At 49.2% G+C, this 14,752-nt stretch overlaps 1 protein-coding gene across 2 annotated transcripts in view; it reads right to left on the bottom strand.

Annotated features, from left to right (window-relative positions):
* LOC115135936 (rho GTPase-activating protein 7-like) overlaps window positions 1–14,752 on the bottom strand; it is a 78,907-nt gene that overhangs the window by 15,301 nt on the left and 48,854 nt on the right. The window contains exons 1-5 of one of the 2 annotated variants that reach the window (XM_029671168.2): window positions 13,450–13,617; window positions 2,325–2,396; window positions 2,112–2,193; window positions 1,890–1,953; window positions 104–1,497 (exon numbers count right to left, since the gene is read on the bottom strand). In XM_029671168.2, the coding sequence (XP_029527028.1) occupies window positions 104–1,497; window positions 1,890–1,953; window positions 2,112–2,193; window positions 2,325–2,396; window positions 13,450–13,462 (1,625 nt within the window). In that variant the 5' untranslated portion in view covers window positions 13,463–13,617. Of the gene's footprint in view, window positions 1–103; window positions 1,498–1,889; window positions 1,954–2,111; window positions 2,194–2,324; window positions 2,397–13,449; window positions 13,618–14,752 lie in introns of those variants that run through there. The other variant, XM_029671167.2, reaches the window with a different exon arrangement.

The raw sequence follows: 14,752 nt of genomic DNA, 5'->3' as shown, positions 1-14,752 counted from the left end.
CAGACAACAGAATGGCAGCCATATTAATGTGGGCTCAGAGAGGGGATGATAGAGTAATAAAGACTTTTTAATGAGTACTCAGACCAGCTGACATTGCTCTCACCTGATACTACATGGTGGTGACTGTGCCTCAGGGTCATCTCCATCCGCAGACTCCTTCTCTAGGTTCTCCTCATCCCCTTCACCCTCCCCCTCCATGGCTCCTGGCCCCAAATCCTCTGCCTCCTTGACCTCCAGGCGGATGTGATTGGAGGAGGACGAGGGGCAGGGCGAGGGTGTGGAGCGGCGGTTAGTCTCCGATTCACCGTCCTCCAACAGTTTGTCTGTCCAGGTGTTGACGAGCTGCTGCAGGCCGATGATACGCTCCATCACGCTGTCCAGCGCGGAGAAGACATCATCGTTTTCGCTGATCTCCCCCGTCTCCGCCTCCCCATGATGCTCCACCTCCTGGCCAATCACCTGGCCTATCGGCACATTGTCATAGATACTGACCCGGTGGTCCAATGAGGCTAGGGAGCTGCAGCAGGTGGAATCCTTGTCCTTGGCCGCTGCACATCCCCTGCTCCGTCTCCCGCGGTACCCGTGGAAACTCCCAGTCCTCCAGTTGATGGAGGTGTTGTCTATGGGCAACAGGAAATTGTTGTGAGTGAGGGCTGTGGGGAATGTGCCTGGCTTGTGCCCCTGGGGGATCTGGAAGACCAGGCTCTCGTGGTTATTTCTGTTGTTCTTGTAGTCCTGGTGCTCTCGGACCGGGTTTCTGTGGAGTCCCCCCTGGTGCTGTTCTCGGACCCGGCAGTTGCTGCGTACTCTGGTGATGGGGCTGGGGGTGCTGACAGTACTGCTGCTCTCTGATGGGCTGGGGCTGCTGCTGCCCGAGTGGGGGGAGGAAGGTGAGGAGGAGGCCTGGCTGCCTGGACGGTCCCTATCCCTGTGCCGCAGGGTGGAGATATCCAGACACTGAAGCCGTCTCAGCCTGTGCTCGACATCCAGACTATCCTGGAGCACGGGGCCAGAGATAACCAGCCTGGCCCTGCTGAGGCCACTGTGGGTGGGGGAGTGGAGGTTGGACGTGCCCCTCAGACGCAGTTTTTCCATCTTCCTCAGCAGACTGGGGCCCTTCTTCCTGGGGGGCTTGTCAAGGAAGCGCTCCTCAGCGCTGCTAAAACTGGGCGTCTCACCCCCTGGGGAGGGGGGCCCGCTAAATGAAGTGTCTAGGGATGGGATCTTGTTGATGGAGGAGCAGCGAGAAGAGCTCCCGCTGGTCTCCTGGTCATCAATGGCGGTCTTGGGGCTCTCACAGCCCTCGCTCTCTGTGCTGCTGGTGCTATGGAGGGAGTAGACCTCGTGGTGGTCGTTGGCGTCACACAGGGACATGCCCTGGCTGTCCGGTGAATGTAGGAAGCCCATTCCCTCCAGGCGACGCCAGCGCCTTGTTCGCCTCTCATAGGCCCATTTTGTGCTGATGGCACAGGGCTCCTCGTCCTCTGACCCCTCCCCCTGAGAATCACAAGCAGACAATCAAGATGCTGTATAAGAAGCCATGTAGCAACAAAAAAACAAGGCCATCTATTTCTGGACATCGTGTAACTCTTCAGAGACATCTTTCACAAAGACTACTACATTCTGAGATAACTAGACTGAGAAAATGATTATGCAACATTATTAATTCTAGATGAGTTTCTGCCCTAATTATTTTCGCTTTCACCTCACTTTCTCAAACAGAGACTAATGAAGTTAGCTCCACCAACCCTCAAAACTCTATCTATCCAGCCATCAATATCAGTGGAAATGAAAGCGATAAATGCTAACGAGGAGCTTTTCCTCTGGTTCCTCCGGCGGCTCTGACACAGTTGCCATGTTGGTGTTCCATGGTGTTCACTCTCACTCACCCGTCTTTTTGATCTGCCCAGCTCCAACCTCAGCTCCACACATTTGTTTAAAGTGCTTAATCTCCTGGAAGCAGAGAGGCATGGCGGTTAAACAAACACAGCAGCATGAGACCCACTCCCAACACAGACTCTCTCTCTCTCTTTCTATTTTTCTCTCTCACACACTCTCTCTATGAGGAGGTGCTGGTGAGGAGAGAGTGGATGGAAAGTCTAGCTTCTCACCTGCAGAGGGAATCTAGCGCGTCCTTATCCAGGAAACCATGATCACTCTTTACCCAGTCTATAGCAATGGGGAACCTGCAATCTGAAAGGCAAACAAGGCAAATTAAAGTGTGATATGACACTGTTTGCTATGGATCAGCAAACATGTGGATGTGGTTTGTACTGTAATAGATTGTGCTTGATGGCTTGAGAGAATTCATATTTAGTATTTACCTTTGTATAATTGCACGTACTGGGGGAAGCCGGCCGCTCTCAGCCAATCGCAAGCCTCCTTTGCTTCGATCTCTGCAAACAAAAACAATATTCAAATTCAATTAAGGTCATTAGTCTCCCAAGTGGCACAGCGGTCTAAGGCACTGATCAGTGCTAGAGGCGTCACTACAGATCCAGGTTCGATCCCGGGCTGTGTTGCAGTGTCGCAGCCGGCCACGATGGCGAACAATTGGCCCAGCTTCGTCAGGGTTAGGGGAGGGTTTGGCCAGCTAGGATGTCCTTGTCCCATCGCGCTCTAGCGACTCCTTATGGCGGCTGGGTGCATGCACGCTGGCTTCGGTCTCGCCAGCTGTACGCTGCTTCCTCCGACAAATTGGTGCGGCTGGCTTCCGGGTTAAGCGAGCAGTGTGTCAAGAAGCAGTGCTGCTTGGCACAGTCGTGTTTCGGAAGACGCATGGCTCTCGACCTTCGCCTCTCCCGATTCCGCACAGGAGTTGCAGCGATCAGACCAGACTGTAACTACCAATTGGATATCACAAAAATTGGGAAGAAAAAGGGTCAAAAAAAAAATATATATATATAATAATTTCTGGTCAGTCCATTTTAATAAGAGGGCAAGTATATTAAGCAAGCTATTTTGCACTTTAGTTACATTCGCAAAAATATTGCGGACAAAAATTAAAGTAACACTCATGTTGCTCTCATCTCTGAGAGGGAATTCGTTAAAGCTGGAATCCTTAATAGTGAATCTGCCATATCCGTTTGAGATATGACAACAACAAAGAAGTTACTGCAAGCAACAAATACTGTTTTCCTTCTGACATAATTGCACGCACAATTTTTTCCCTTGATGCAGGGAGCTCCCCCAAAGCTCCCCACCTCTGTTTGTCAACAAAAAAACACCAATAACAACGGCCGTAGAGCGGACAGTGGTGCAGTTTTGCCCTACTGTGGATTCCATATTTAAGTGGCTTTTTGGGAGAGGCCAGCCTAATTGCCTCTAATTGGCTAACGGTGGTGTATGCGTGTCAGACACAGAAAAGGCAGGTAAGCATTCGTCAGTCCCTTCTGCCCCACACAGCCTTTCATGTCCCCTCTGTTCAGGTTCCACCCATCTGCTAACTCCCACCATTAACACAGCATCTGCTAACTCCCACCATTAACACAGCATCTGCTAACTCCCACCATTAACACAGCATCTGCTAACTCCCACCATTAACACAGCATCTGCTTACTCCCACCATTAACACAGCATCTGCTAACACATTATCAGCTTACTCCCAACATTAACACAGCATCTGCTAACACAGCATCTTCTAACTCCCAACATTAACACAGCATCTGCTAACAAAGCATCTGCTAACTCCCACCATTAACACAGCATCTGCTAACACATTATCAGCTAACTCCCAACATTAACACAGCATCTGCTAACACATTATCAGCTAACTCCCACCATTAACACAGCATCTGCTAACACATTATCAGCTTACTCCCAACATTAACACAGCATCTGCTAACACAGCATCTTCTAACTCCCAACATTAACACAGCATCTGCTAACAAAGCATCTGCTAACTCCCACCATTAACACAGCATTGTCAGCGACAGATGAAGGAAAGAAGCACACTCTTTCTTTGAACTAGCTGGTAATTCCATGAAACCCAGAGAGTGAATGAGAAAATTAAAGGGAACAAGAGAGAACGATAAAGAGAGTGATAAAACGAAAAGAAAGAACAAGAGAGTTCTTGGAATAAGGTGTCTTTTTCCCAGGCTGTGGGGGTCAGGCGAAGACAGCTGGAGGTTGAGCTACACAGAGCAGATGGCTGAGATATGTAAACAGGGGGAAAATGAACTGCGAACATCAGTCATCACAAGACCCCTCTGACGCAGGGAATAAGAACTGGTCGGACCAGGGTTCATCATATCAACAGCTAGGACAGATCACTAACTGTTAGTGTTGGAGGATGATGACTTCTGTTCCTGTCTCAGTGTGGGGTTGGATGGGGACGAGGTGGGGTGGGGTGACTTCTGTTCCTGTCTCAGTGCGGGGTTGGATGGGGACGAGGTGGGGTGGGATGACTTCTGTTCCTGTCTCAGTGTGGGGTTGGATGGGGACGAGGTGGGGTGGGATGACTTCTGTTCCTGTCTCAGTGTGGGGTTGGATGGGGATGAGGTGGGGTGGGGTGGGGTGACTTCTGTTCCTGTCTCAGTGTGGGGTTGGATGGGGACGAGGTGGGGTGGGGTGACATCTGTTCCTGTCTCAGTGCGGGGTTGGATGGGGACGAGGTGGGGTGGGGTGACTTCTGTTCCTGTCTCAGTGCGGGGTTGGATGGGGATGAGGTGGGGTGGGGTGACTTCTGTTCCTGTCTCAGTGCGGGGTTGGATGGGGACGAGGTGGGGTGGGGTGACTTCTGTTCCTGTCTCAGTGCGGGGTTGGATGGGGACGAGGTGGGGTGGGGTGACTTCTGTTCCTGTCTCAGTGCGGGGTTGGATGGGGACGAGGTGGGGTGGGGTGACTTCTGTTCCTGTCTCAGTGCGGGGTTGGATGGGGACGAGGTGGGTGGGGACTTCTGTTCCTGTCTCAGTGTGGGGTTGGATGGGGACGAGGTGGGGTGGGATGACTTCTGTTCCTGTCTCAGTGCGGGGTTGGATGGGGACGAGGTGGGGTGGGGTGACTTCTGTTCCTGTCTCAGTGCGGGGTTGGATGGGGACGAGGTGGGGTGGGGTGACTTCTGTTCCTGTCTCAGTGCGGGGTTGGATGGGGACGAGGTGGGGTGGGGTGACTTCTGTTCCTGTCTCAGTGCGGGGTTGGATGGGGACGAGGTGGGTGGGGACTTCTGTTCCTGTCTCAGTGTGGGGTTGGATGGGGACGAGGTGGGGTGGGATGACTTCTGTTCCTGTCTCAGTGCGGGGTTGGATGGGGACGAGGTGGGGTGGGGTGACTTCTGTTCCTGTCTCAGTGCGGGGTTGGATGGGGACGAGGTGGGGTGGGGACTTCTGTTCCTGTCTCAGTGCGGGGTTGGATGGGGACGAGGTGGGGTGGGGTGACTTCTGTTCCTGTCTCAGTGCGGGGTTGGATGGGGACGAGGTGGGGTGGGGTGACTTCTGTTCCTGTCTCAGTGCGGGGTTGGATGGGGACAGGTGGGGTGGGGACTTCTGTTCCTGTCTCAGTGTGGGGTTGGATGGGGACGAGGTGGGGTGGGGTGACTTCTGTTCCTGTCTCAGTGCGGGGTTGGTTGGGGACGAGGTGGGGTGGGGTGACTTCTGTTCCTGTCTCAGTGTGGGGTTGGATGGGGACGAGGTGGGGTGGGGTGACTTCTGTTCCTGTCTCAGTGCGGGGTTGGATGGGGACGAGGTGGGGTGGGTACTTCTGTTCCTGTCTCAGTGTGGGGTTGGATGGGGACGAGGTGGGGTGGGATGACTTCTGTTCCTGTCTCAGTGCGGGGTTGGATGGGGACAGGTGGGGTGGGGTGACTTCTGTTCCTGTCTCAGTGCGGGGTTGGATGGGGACGAGGTGGGGTGGGATGACTTCTGTTCCTGTCTCAGTGCGGGGTTGGATGGGGACGAGGTGGGGTGGGATGACTTCTGTTCCTGTCTCAGTGCGGGGTTGGATGGGGACGAGGTGGGGTGGGATGACTTCTGTTCTTGTCTCAGTGTGGGGTTGGATGGGGACGAGGTGGGGTGGGGTGACTTCTGTTCCTGTCTCAGTGTGGGGTTGGATGGGGACGAGGTGGGGTGGGGTGACTTCTGTTCCTGTCTCAGTGTGGGGTTGGATGGGGACGAGGTGGGGTGGGATGACTTCTGTTCCTGTCTCAGTGTGGGGTTGGATGGGGACGAGGTGGGGTGGGGACTTCTGTTCCTGTCTCAGTGTGGGGTTGGATGGGGACGAGGTGGGGTGGGGTGACTTCTGTTCCTGTCTCAGTGCGGGGTTGGATGGGGACGAGGTGGGGGAATGGGGTGACTTCTGTTCCTGTCTCAGTGTGGGGTTGGATGGGGACGAGGTGGGGTGGGATGACTTCTGTTCCTGTCTCAGTGTGGGGTTGGATGGGGACGAGGTGGGGTGGGGTGACTTCTCTTCCTGTCTCAGTGTGGGGTTGGATGGGGACGAGGTGGGGTGGGATGACTTCTGTTCCTGTCTCAGTGCGGGGTTGGATGGGGACGAGGTGGGGTGGGATGACTTCTGTTCCTGTCTCAGTGCGGGGTTGGATGGGGACGAGGTGGGGTGGGATGACTTCTGTTCTTGTCTCAGTGTGGGGTTGGATGGGGACGAGGTGGGGTGGGGTGACTTCTGTTCCTGTCTCAGTGTGGGGTTGGATGGGGACGAGGTGGGGTGGGATGACTTCTGTTCCTGTCTCAGTGTGGGGTTGGATGGGGACGAGGTGGGGTGGGGACTTCTGTTCCTGTCTCAGTGTGGGGTTGGATGGGGACGAGGTGGGGTGGGGTGACTTCTGTTCCTGTCTCAGTGCGGGGTTGGATGGGGACGAGGTGGGGTGGGGTGACTTCTGTTCCTGTCTCAGTGCGGGGTTGGATGGGGACGAGGTGGGGTGGGGTGACTTCTGTTCCTGTCTCAGTGTGGGGTTGGATGGGGACGAGGTGGGGTGGGGTGACTTCTGTTCCTGTCTCAGTGCGGGGTTGGATGGGGACGAGGTGGGGTGGGGTGACTTCTGTTCCTGTCTCAGTGTGGGGTTGGATGGGGACGAGGTGGGGTGGGGTGACTTCTGTTCCTGTCTCAGTGCGGGGTTGGATGGGGACGAGGTGGGGTGGGTACTTCTGTTCCTGTCTCAGTGTGGGGTTGGATGGGGACGAGGTGGGGTGGGATGACTTCTGTTCCTGTCTCAGTGCGGGGTTGGATGGGGACGAGGTGGGGTGGGGTGACTTCTGTTCCTGTCTCAGTGTGGGGTTGGATGGGGACGAGGTGGGGTGGGATGACTTCTGTTCCTGTCTCAGTGTGGGGTTGGATGGGGACGAGGTGGGGTGGGGTGACTTCTGTTCCTGTCTCAGTGTGGGGTTGGATGGGGACGAGATGGGGTGGGATGACTTCTGTTCCTGTCTCAGTGCGGGGTTGGATGGGGACGAGGTGGGGTGGGATGACTTCTGTTCCTGTCTCAGTGCGGGGTTGGATGGGGACGAGGTGGGGTGGGATGACTTCTGTTCTTGTCTCAGTGTGGGGTTGGATGGGGACGAGGTGGGGTGGGGTGACTTCTGTTCCTGTCTCAGTGTGGGGTTGGATGGGGACGAGGTGGGGTGGGATGACTTCTGTTCCTGTCTCAGTGTGGGGTTGGATGGGGACGAGGTGGGGTGGGGACTTCTGTTCCTGTCTCAGTGTGGGGTTGGATGGGGACGAGGTGGGGTGGGGACTTCTGTTCCTGTCTCAGTGTGGGGTTGGATGGGGACGAGGTGGGGTGGGATGACTTCTGTTCCTGTCTCAGTGTGGGGTTGGATGGGGACGAGGTGGGGTGGGGACTTCTGTTCCTGTCTCAGTGTGGGGTTGGATGGGGACGAGGTGGGGTGGGGACTTCTGTTCCTGTCTCAGTGTGGGGTTGGATGGGGAAATCTAGGTGGGGTGGGATGACTTCTGTTCCTGTCTCAGTGTGGGGTTGGATGGGGACGGGTGGGGTGGGATGACTTCTGTTCCTGTCTCAGTGTGGGGTGGGTCAACAAATCTATGGCGGCGGTGGATGGGGACGAGGTGGGGTGGGGACTTCTGTTCCTGTCTCAGTGTGGGGTTGGATGGGGACGAGGTGGGGTGGGGACTTCTGTTCCTGTCTCAGTGTGGGGTTGGATGGGGACGAGGTGGGGTGGGGTGACTTTTGCGAGAGGATCAGCTGCACCTGCTGAAGTATCACATAGTTTAAAATAACTGTGACTGAGGCTCTAAATCCAGGGGTATCTGAATGTGCCTGTCAGGCAGGTCAAATTAAGCCTATGGTGCCAGACACAGAAAAGGCAGGTAAGCATATGTTGTTACCTCCCTATTCATAACATCCTGCACTGAAATGTAACTACACTGTTAGCTACCCACACAAGCGGTCAGAATGACATCATAGGGCTGAAAAAGGCCTAAAACAGTTGGCCAAAAAGTTAAATTATGGCCAGAAATAGTGTTTTTGGCGTACGGAATTTTACCAACGAACTTCACAGCGCCTACTGCAATTCATGCACTCATCACTGTTCCACCACTGTATGCGCTGTGCATGACTGTTATACAATCATGGTTATATCAGACTTCCAATTTTAATAAGGCCAAGCAGAGAAAGGCTCTTCCTTTTCCAAATACCTCAGGCCGCGTTGGAGGAAGTTGTGCTTTTGGGCTCTGGGTTCTGATAAGAGATGTATGCCCTCGATTAGACCGCTCCCTCCCTAGCAGTGCCAGTAAGTCGGAGGAGCATGTTTCAGCGGTCTGAGAGGACCGGGATAATGGTGCTACATTGTGTGTGTGTGTGTGTGTGTGTGTGTGTGTGTGTGTGTGTGTGTGTGTGTGTGTGTGTGATGTGTGCAGGTAGCAACGACAGCAGTATAGTGATTAAGGGGTCTTCACCTCAGGCCAGCCTTGACTCAGCCTTCAAGCTGCCTCCCAGAGTGGCATCCCAGCACACACTCAACACACACTACACACAGTCACTCAATGCCTGGAGTCACCTTATAAAGTGCTACTACTGTGTGGTCCTCCAGGCCTAGAGGCCTAACTGTACTTCTCCAGAATCCCAACGCCTCTATGAATTGATAGACACAAGAAAAGCATCTCGAAGCCATTGTGTGATATGAGAACATCTCTGCTCTGACAGCTTACATGGTTCTGATCTTCAATGTCCCTCCAGAGATCTTAGACTTAGATTCGACAGTCTCAGTGGAATGCAAATACAGCAGTCCTCTGCTTTTAACTGGGATGGCAAGTGTCAAGTGAGGTGTAGAAGCGTTTTGAAAACCTCAAATGTCTCTGAACTTGAGTTGAGAACTGTAACTTTGAGTGCTAGGGATGTGGCCTGGTTAGATGTTTAACCATGTCAGAGATGAATGTACAGTATGTTTATGTTCTGACATATGACCAACCTTTGACCTTTGAATGTAAACCGGAAGCTTGTTTGCTGAAGACCCCATAAGTCATGGAACAGATAGAAAAGAACAAAACAAAACAGAATGGACAGAACGCTGGCTGTTTGACGTAAATTCTCAGAACCTTTGTCGACAGTTCTAACCAGCAACGTAAATTCTCCTTTTAATTCTCTATTGTTGTTATGACACAACCAGCGGTCTGGTCTCAGAGAAAGTAGTATAATAATGTAAGCCCTCCAGGATGTTTGATAGGATACGTCATCCAAATCGTATGATATTGTACAACTGGGTAAGATGTATGATACTATACGTCCTGTAATTCGTGTGATATTGTACAACCCACTCTGTAAATTTGATGCACTTTTAGAGTATATTATTCCAAACAATGTCTTAAAATGAACTAAATCAAAAAGGGTATTCATATAAATATTTTTAGGGTTTCATAAATGAATATAAAAATGTGTATTTCAGAATCCAGACATATTCCATATTTTAGAGCACACTCACTATAAGGAGTATAATGACATCAATATATTGTGTGTATCATGTATGGTTCAAAGATCATAGAGTCTTACAGGAGACATGTATAGGTCTAAAAAGGGCCTACAATTGCCACGTTCATTATGATTTTCTCCAAAATGGTTTGTGATATAAATGTAAAAAGCATGTCAAACACCCTTCCTCCCAATGAAGTTTCTGTGTGAGAATTGTAGGAACAATCTGAGATACCAAAAATAATTTCCGCTTTTGCTGGTGTGGAATCGCCCATAGATGCTCGATGAATCACAAATTCACTTAGCAGTTATATCCACCCGTTGATCATTCCCATCATGTTTGGGTCCAGTTAGCTCTCCCATGTACTGTATGACACAAACTGACACTCAGTCAGAAAATCAGAGTTCAAATGGAAAAAGTAACAATGATTGTCACACAATAACTAATCCCACTTAACATTTTGAGTGAGCAAAACATCTAGAGTGTCAAGTTAGTCACACAGCTCCACAGTGCTGCCTAATCATTCCATCCACACCAGCCCTTGCTAGGCATAGCTCGTTGCATTACTCCCCTGCCAAAGTTGGTATAATTGTTCCTGCGCTCGCCTGTGCTATGTTGCTTCTGGTTGCTAACAACAGTCCGTGTGATCCACTCATGCCAATGGAAAGAGAGTCAGAGGGATTTTCACTGCTAAAGTTAGAGAATTGTAACTACTCAGAATACAGAAAATATAATTAGTGGAAAAAAGTATTCTAAGAAATACTAGACACAAATGAACAGGTAAATCTCAACTGAACCTTTCCAGAGGACCATCTGCAAATGAGCCAAACTTATGTCTGAGTCTGCCTTCCATCACTATGAATCATGTTGACTGAGTGGAAATACTTGACATCTAATTGTCAAGTAGAACTATGCAAATGACAAGAAGCCAAATCTTAAATGGTGAAATACAACAGTTAGTTGATTTAGAGACCAAATAGTCTAATCCATTGTAATGACTGAATGTCTGGTTCCCGTGAAAAGCAAACACCATGGGGAAAAACAGAGGTGCTAAGCCTTTTATCTCTGATTTCAAAGCAGCTGGTTTTCTATCATATCTCCTAGTTCATCAAATGTATTAACTACAAATTGTACGCTAGATAATGTGATACAACCAAAGATTTGTTGGTTTCCATTACTGGGCGTTACAGGGAAGCCACATACAAACCACCGCCGTAGATGTTTTAACTAACCTGTTCTTGGTAATACTTACTTTTTCACTGAATCGAGAATGAAGAATCTTAGAAATGTCATTTTTCAGTTGCAGGTGGGTCTATAATAACCATTGAAAATTCAGGAAGATATTAAATCCGTGTTTTGGTAACACTGTGTGATGCTCTGTCATCTACTTCTACACATGGCCATGGCCGTGTCGCATAGAAACGACTAGTTCCTGCTAAAATGCTGGGAAATGCTAGATGTGCGGCAGCTAAGAGGGCGAGGATCCTCCTGGGGCGGTACAAAACATGGATTTAATATCTTTCTGAATTTTCGCTGGTGTTTGTAGAACTACCTGCAACTGACATTTCTATAATACGAAGAAAGTATTGCCAAGAACAGGTTAGTTGAATAATCTATGGCGGCGGTGGTTTGTATGTGGCTTTCCTGTAACGCTCAGTAACAGACATCAACAAATCTATGGCGGCGGTGTGTGTGGTGCTTTCCTGTAACGCTCAGTAACGGACATCAACAAATCTATGGCGGCGGTGTGTGTGGTGCTTTCCTGTAACGCTCAGTAACGGACATCAACAAATCTATGGCGGCGGTGTGTGTGGTGCTTTCCTGTAACGCTCAGTAACGGACATCAACAAATCTATGGCGGCGGTGTGTGTGTGGTGCTTTCCTGTAACGCTCAGTAACGGACATCAACAAATCTATGGCGGCAGTGTGTGTGGTGCTTTCCTGTAACGCTCAGTAACAGACATCAACAAATCTATGGCGGTGGTGTGTGTGGTGCTTTCCTGTAACACTCAGTAACGGACATCAACAAATCTATGGCGGCGGTGTGTGTGGTGCTTTCCTGTAACGCTCAGTAACGGACAATAACAAATCAATGGCGGCAGTGTGTGTGTGGTGCTTTCCTGTAACACTCAGTAACGGACATCAACAAATCTATGGCGGCGGTGTGTGTGGTGCTTTCCTGTAACGCTCAGTAACGGACATCAACAAATCTATGGCGGCGGTGTGTGTGGTGCTTTCCTGTAACGCTCAGTAACGGACATCAACAAATCTATGGCGGCGGTGTGTGTGGTGCTTTCCTGTAAAGCTCAGTAACGGACATCAACAAATCTATGGCGGCGGTGTGTGTGGTGCTTTCCTGTAACGCTCAGTAACGGACATCAACAAATCTATGGAGGCGGTGTGTGTGTGGTGCTTTCCTGTAACGCTCAGTAACGGACATCAACAAATCTATGGCGGCGGTGTGTGTGGTGCTTTCCTGTAACGCTCAGTAACAGACATCAACAAATCTATGGCGGCGGTGTGTGTGTGGTGCTTTCCTGTAACGCTCAGTAACGGACATCAACAAATCTATGGCGGCAGTGTGTGTGGTGCTTTCCTGTAACGCTCAGTAACAGACATCAACAAATCTATGGCGGCGGTGTGTGTGGTGCTTTCCTGTAACGCTCAGTAACGGACATCAACAAATCTATGGCGGCGGTGTGTGTGGTGCTTTCCTGTAACGCTCAGTAACGGACAATAACAAATCTATGGCGGCGGTGTGTGTGGTGCTTTCCTGTAACGCTCAGTAACGGACAGCAACAAATGTATGGCGGCGGTGTGTGTGGTGCTTTCCTGTAACGCTCAGTAACGGACAATAACAAATGTATGGCGGCGGTGTGTGTGGTGCTTTCCTGTAACGCTCAGTAACGGACATCAACAAATCTTTGGTTGTATCACATTATCTAGCGTACAATTTGTATCTACTAATTTTGAAGCCTGAACCCATTTAGACCTTAATGCTAGGAATATGTATGCAGCAAGCAACAAATCCATTATATTTCATACTCTAACATTATAACTGACATTAATTTCAACAATTTATAGGCACCTGCATGAAGAATACAATAAAACACTCTCCCACGTAACATGCAAACCTTCAGGCCAGAAATAAAATATTACATTTGTACTCTGTAGGTCTACATTCTTAAGATGTTATTTGAATATTTTATTTTGACCTTCTTTATAGTACACATTTTCTCGATTTTATAGTAAACAGAAACATAAGTTTTGAATCTATGCCAAAACAGTCAACATTGTTCATTTAAATAAGTATATTTTAAAAGCTTGTTGCAAAATGATATAGGCTTCCATATGTATTAGACAAGAGACGGATGCTCGTGTGGTGGTACCTAACGCCTCATATCATCTGAACTCCTCACCTCATCTTGAGCATCAGCCTCATGAACGTCACAGCTGACATCCTATCAGGCTAGTGGCTCTCTGAATATGTTAATACATCTGCATTGATATTTGTCACTGTCCTAGAATTTGTTAAACTATTACTGAAGTAAACACAATAAAAGTTGTTACTTACTTGTAATCAACATGGTGCTGTAATGTTGTCATATATTTTACTATTTTAAAGAATGAGGAAACCACTCACTCAAAAAATAAATACAAATGATACAAATTAAATCTTAAACCAATATTGAAGACAAGTCCAGTTCTCTTGGTCATTTAGGGCATCATAGTGAAATCAGTAAAGCGTTTCCACTTTCCAGCCGCCTTTCCCACCCCTGCCTGGACCATACCAACTGCACTTAACGCTCACCCGAGGGGGAAGGTTTCAAAATGATATCATGGATGACCAAGGCTGTTGACTTTGAAAGCATGCCATGGTATTCCTAATTTATTTAACACACTGTGGCAACTAGTAGAAATGTAACATCTGATATAAAACATTCATTTTAAATAAGCTAAAGTATCCCCTCCCCCCTTAAGAGAGTGTGGTTGATCCCATGATGTTGCCTTGTGACCCTGGTTTTAATCTCTATGGAGTGACCAGACAGACATTTCCAAACCTCAGACTCCGGTCATGAGGGGATATTTTCCCTGTATAGTCAGACTTGATAGTTAAAATTAGACGTAGCAGACATTAATCAGCCCATCAAGGTAAACAATGAAAAACTCTAAGACAAGAACAGGGTGAATTTCCCTCCCCACAGGCTACATATGGGCATGTATTTTTATGTAATACTGAACAATGTGTGTTTTATGCTATTCCCTCCAATATCCAGATGCCACATTTCCTACACATTAATGTCCTCACTTTCCTTGACAAAATGATTAATATTGACACTATCTTTTCTGATCCTACTACAAAAACAATCAACCCATTTTTGTCATTAGAGCTCACTTAGGCACACATTCAGACATTTGACAATAAATGTACCTTGAAAGTCAAATTATTCCCTTACGGTATCTATCTCTAAAACACCAACAAACACCATGTGGTCCGACCCTCTCCTGAAGCCCCTATCACATCATCTTGTAAAAGGCGGCCATTGTTTCAAAGCAGCAATGGACAATGAAAACTCTAATGATGACCCTTAAAGCACCATGGATGATGACAGAAACCTGCGGTGCTAATAGTTCTCCACTCCAAGGCTTCATCAGGATTCATTCCTAGGTAAGTCATTAGTGGTAATAGGTTCCATTTACAGTGTAGGTGTTTGATTAGGATCTTTTCAATGTGAAAACCCTTGGAGAGGTCCACCGCTTCGCTGCATTAATTCACAGTTGAACGAAAGATGGAAAGAAATGTAAACAGCTATTGACGTTCACACAAGAGCGAAGATACAGGACTCATGGTCCCCTTAGCAACCTTCCTGGAGCGC

Source organism: Oncorhynchus nerka, linkage group LG10, assembly GCF_034236695.1.
Source record: "Oncorhynchus nerka isolate Pitt River linkage group LG10, Oner_Uvic_2.0, whole genome shotgun sequence".
Classification (NCBI taxonomy): Eukaryota; Metazoa; Chordata; class Actinopteri; order Salmoniformes; family Salmonidae; genus Oncorhynchus; species Oncorhynchus nerka.
This window is presented reverse-complemented; position numbering and strand designations above follow the sequence as displayed.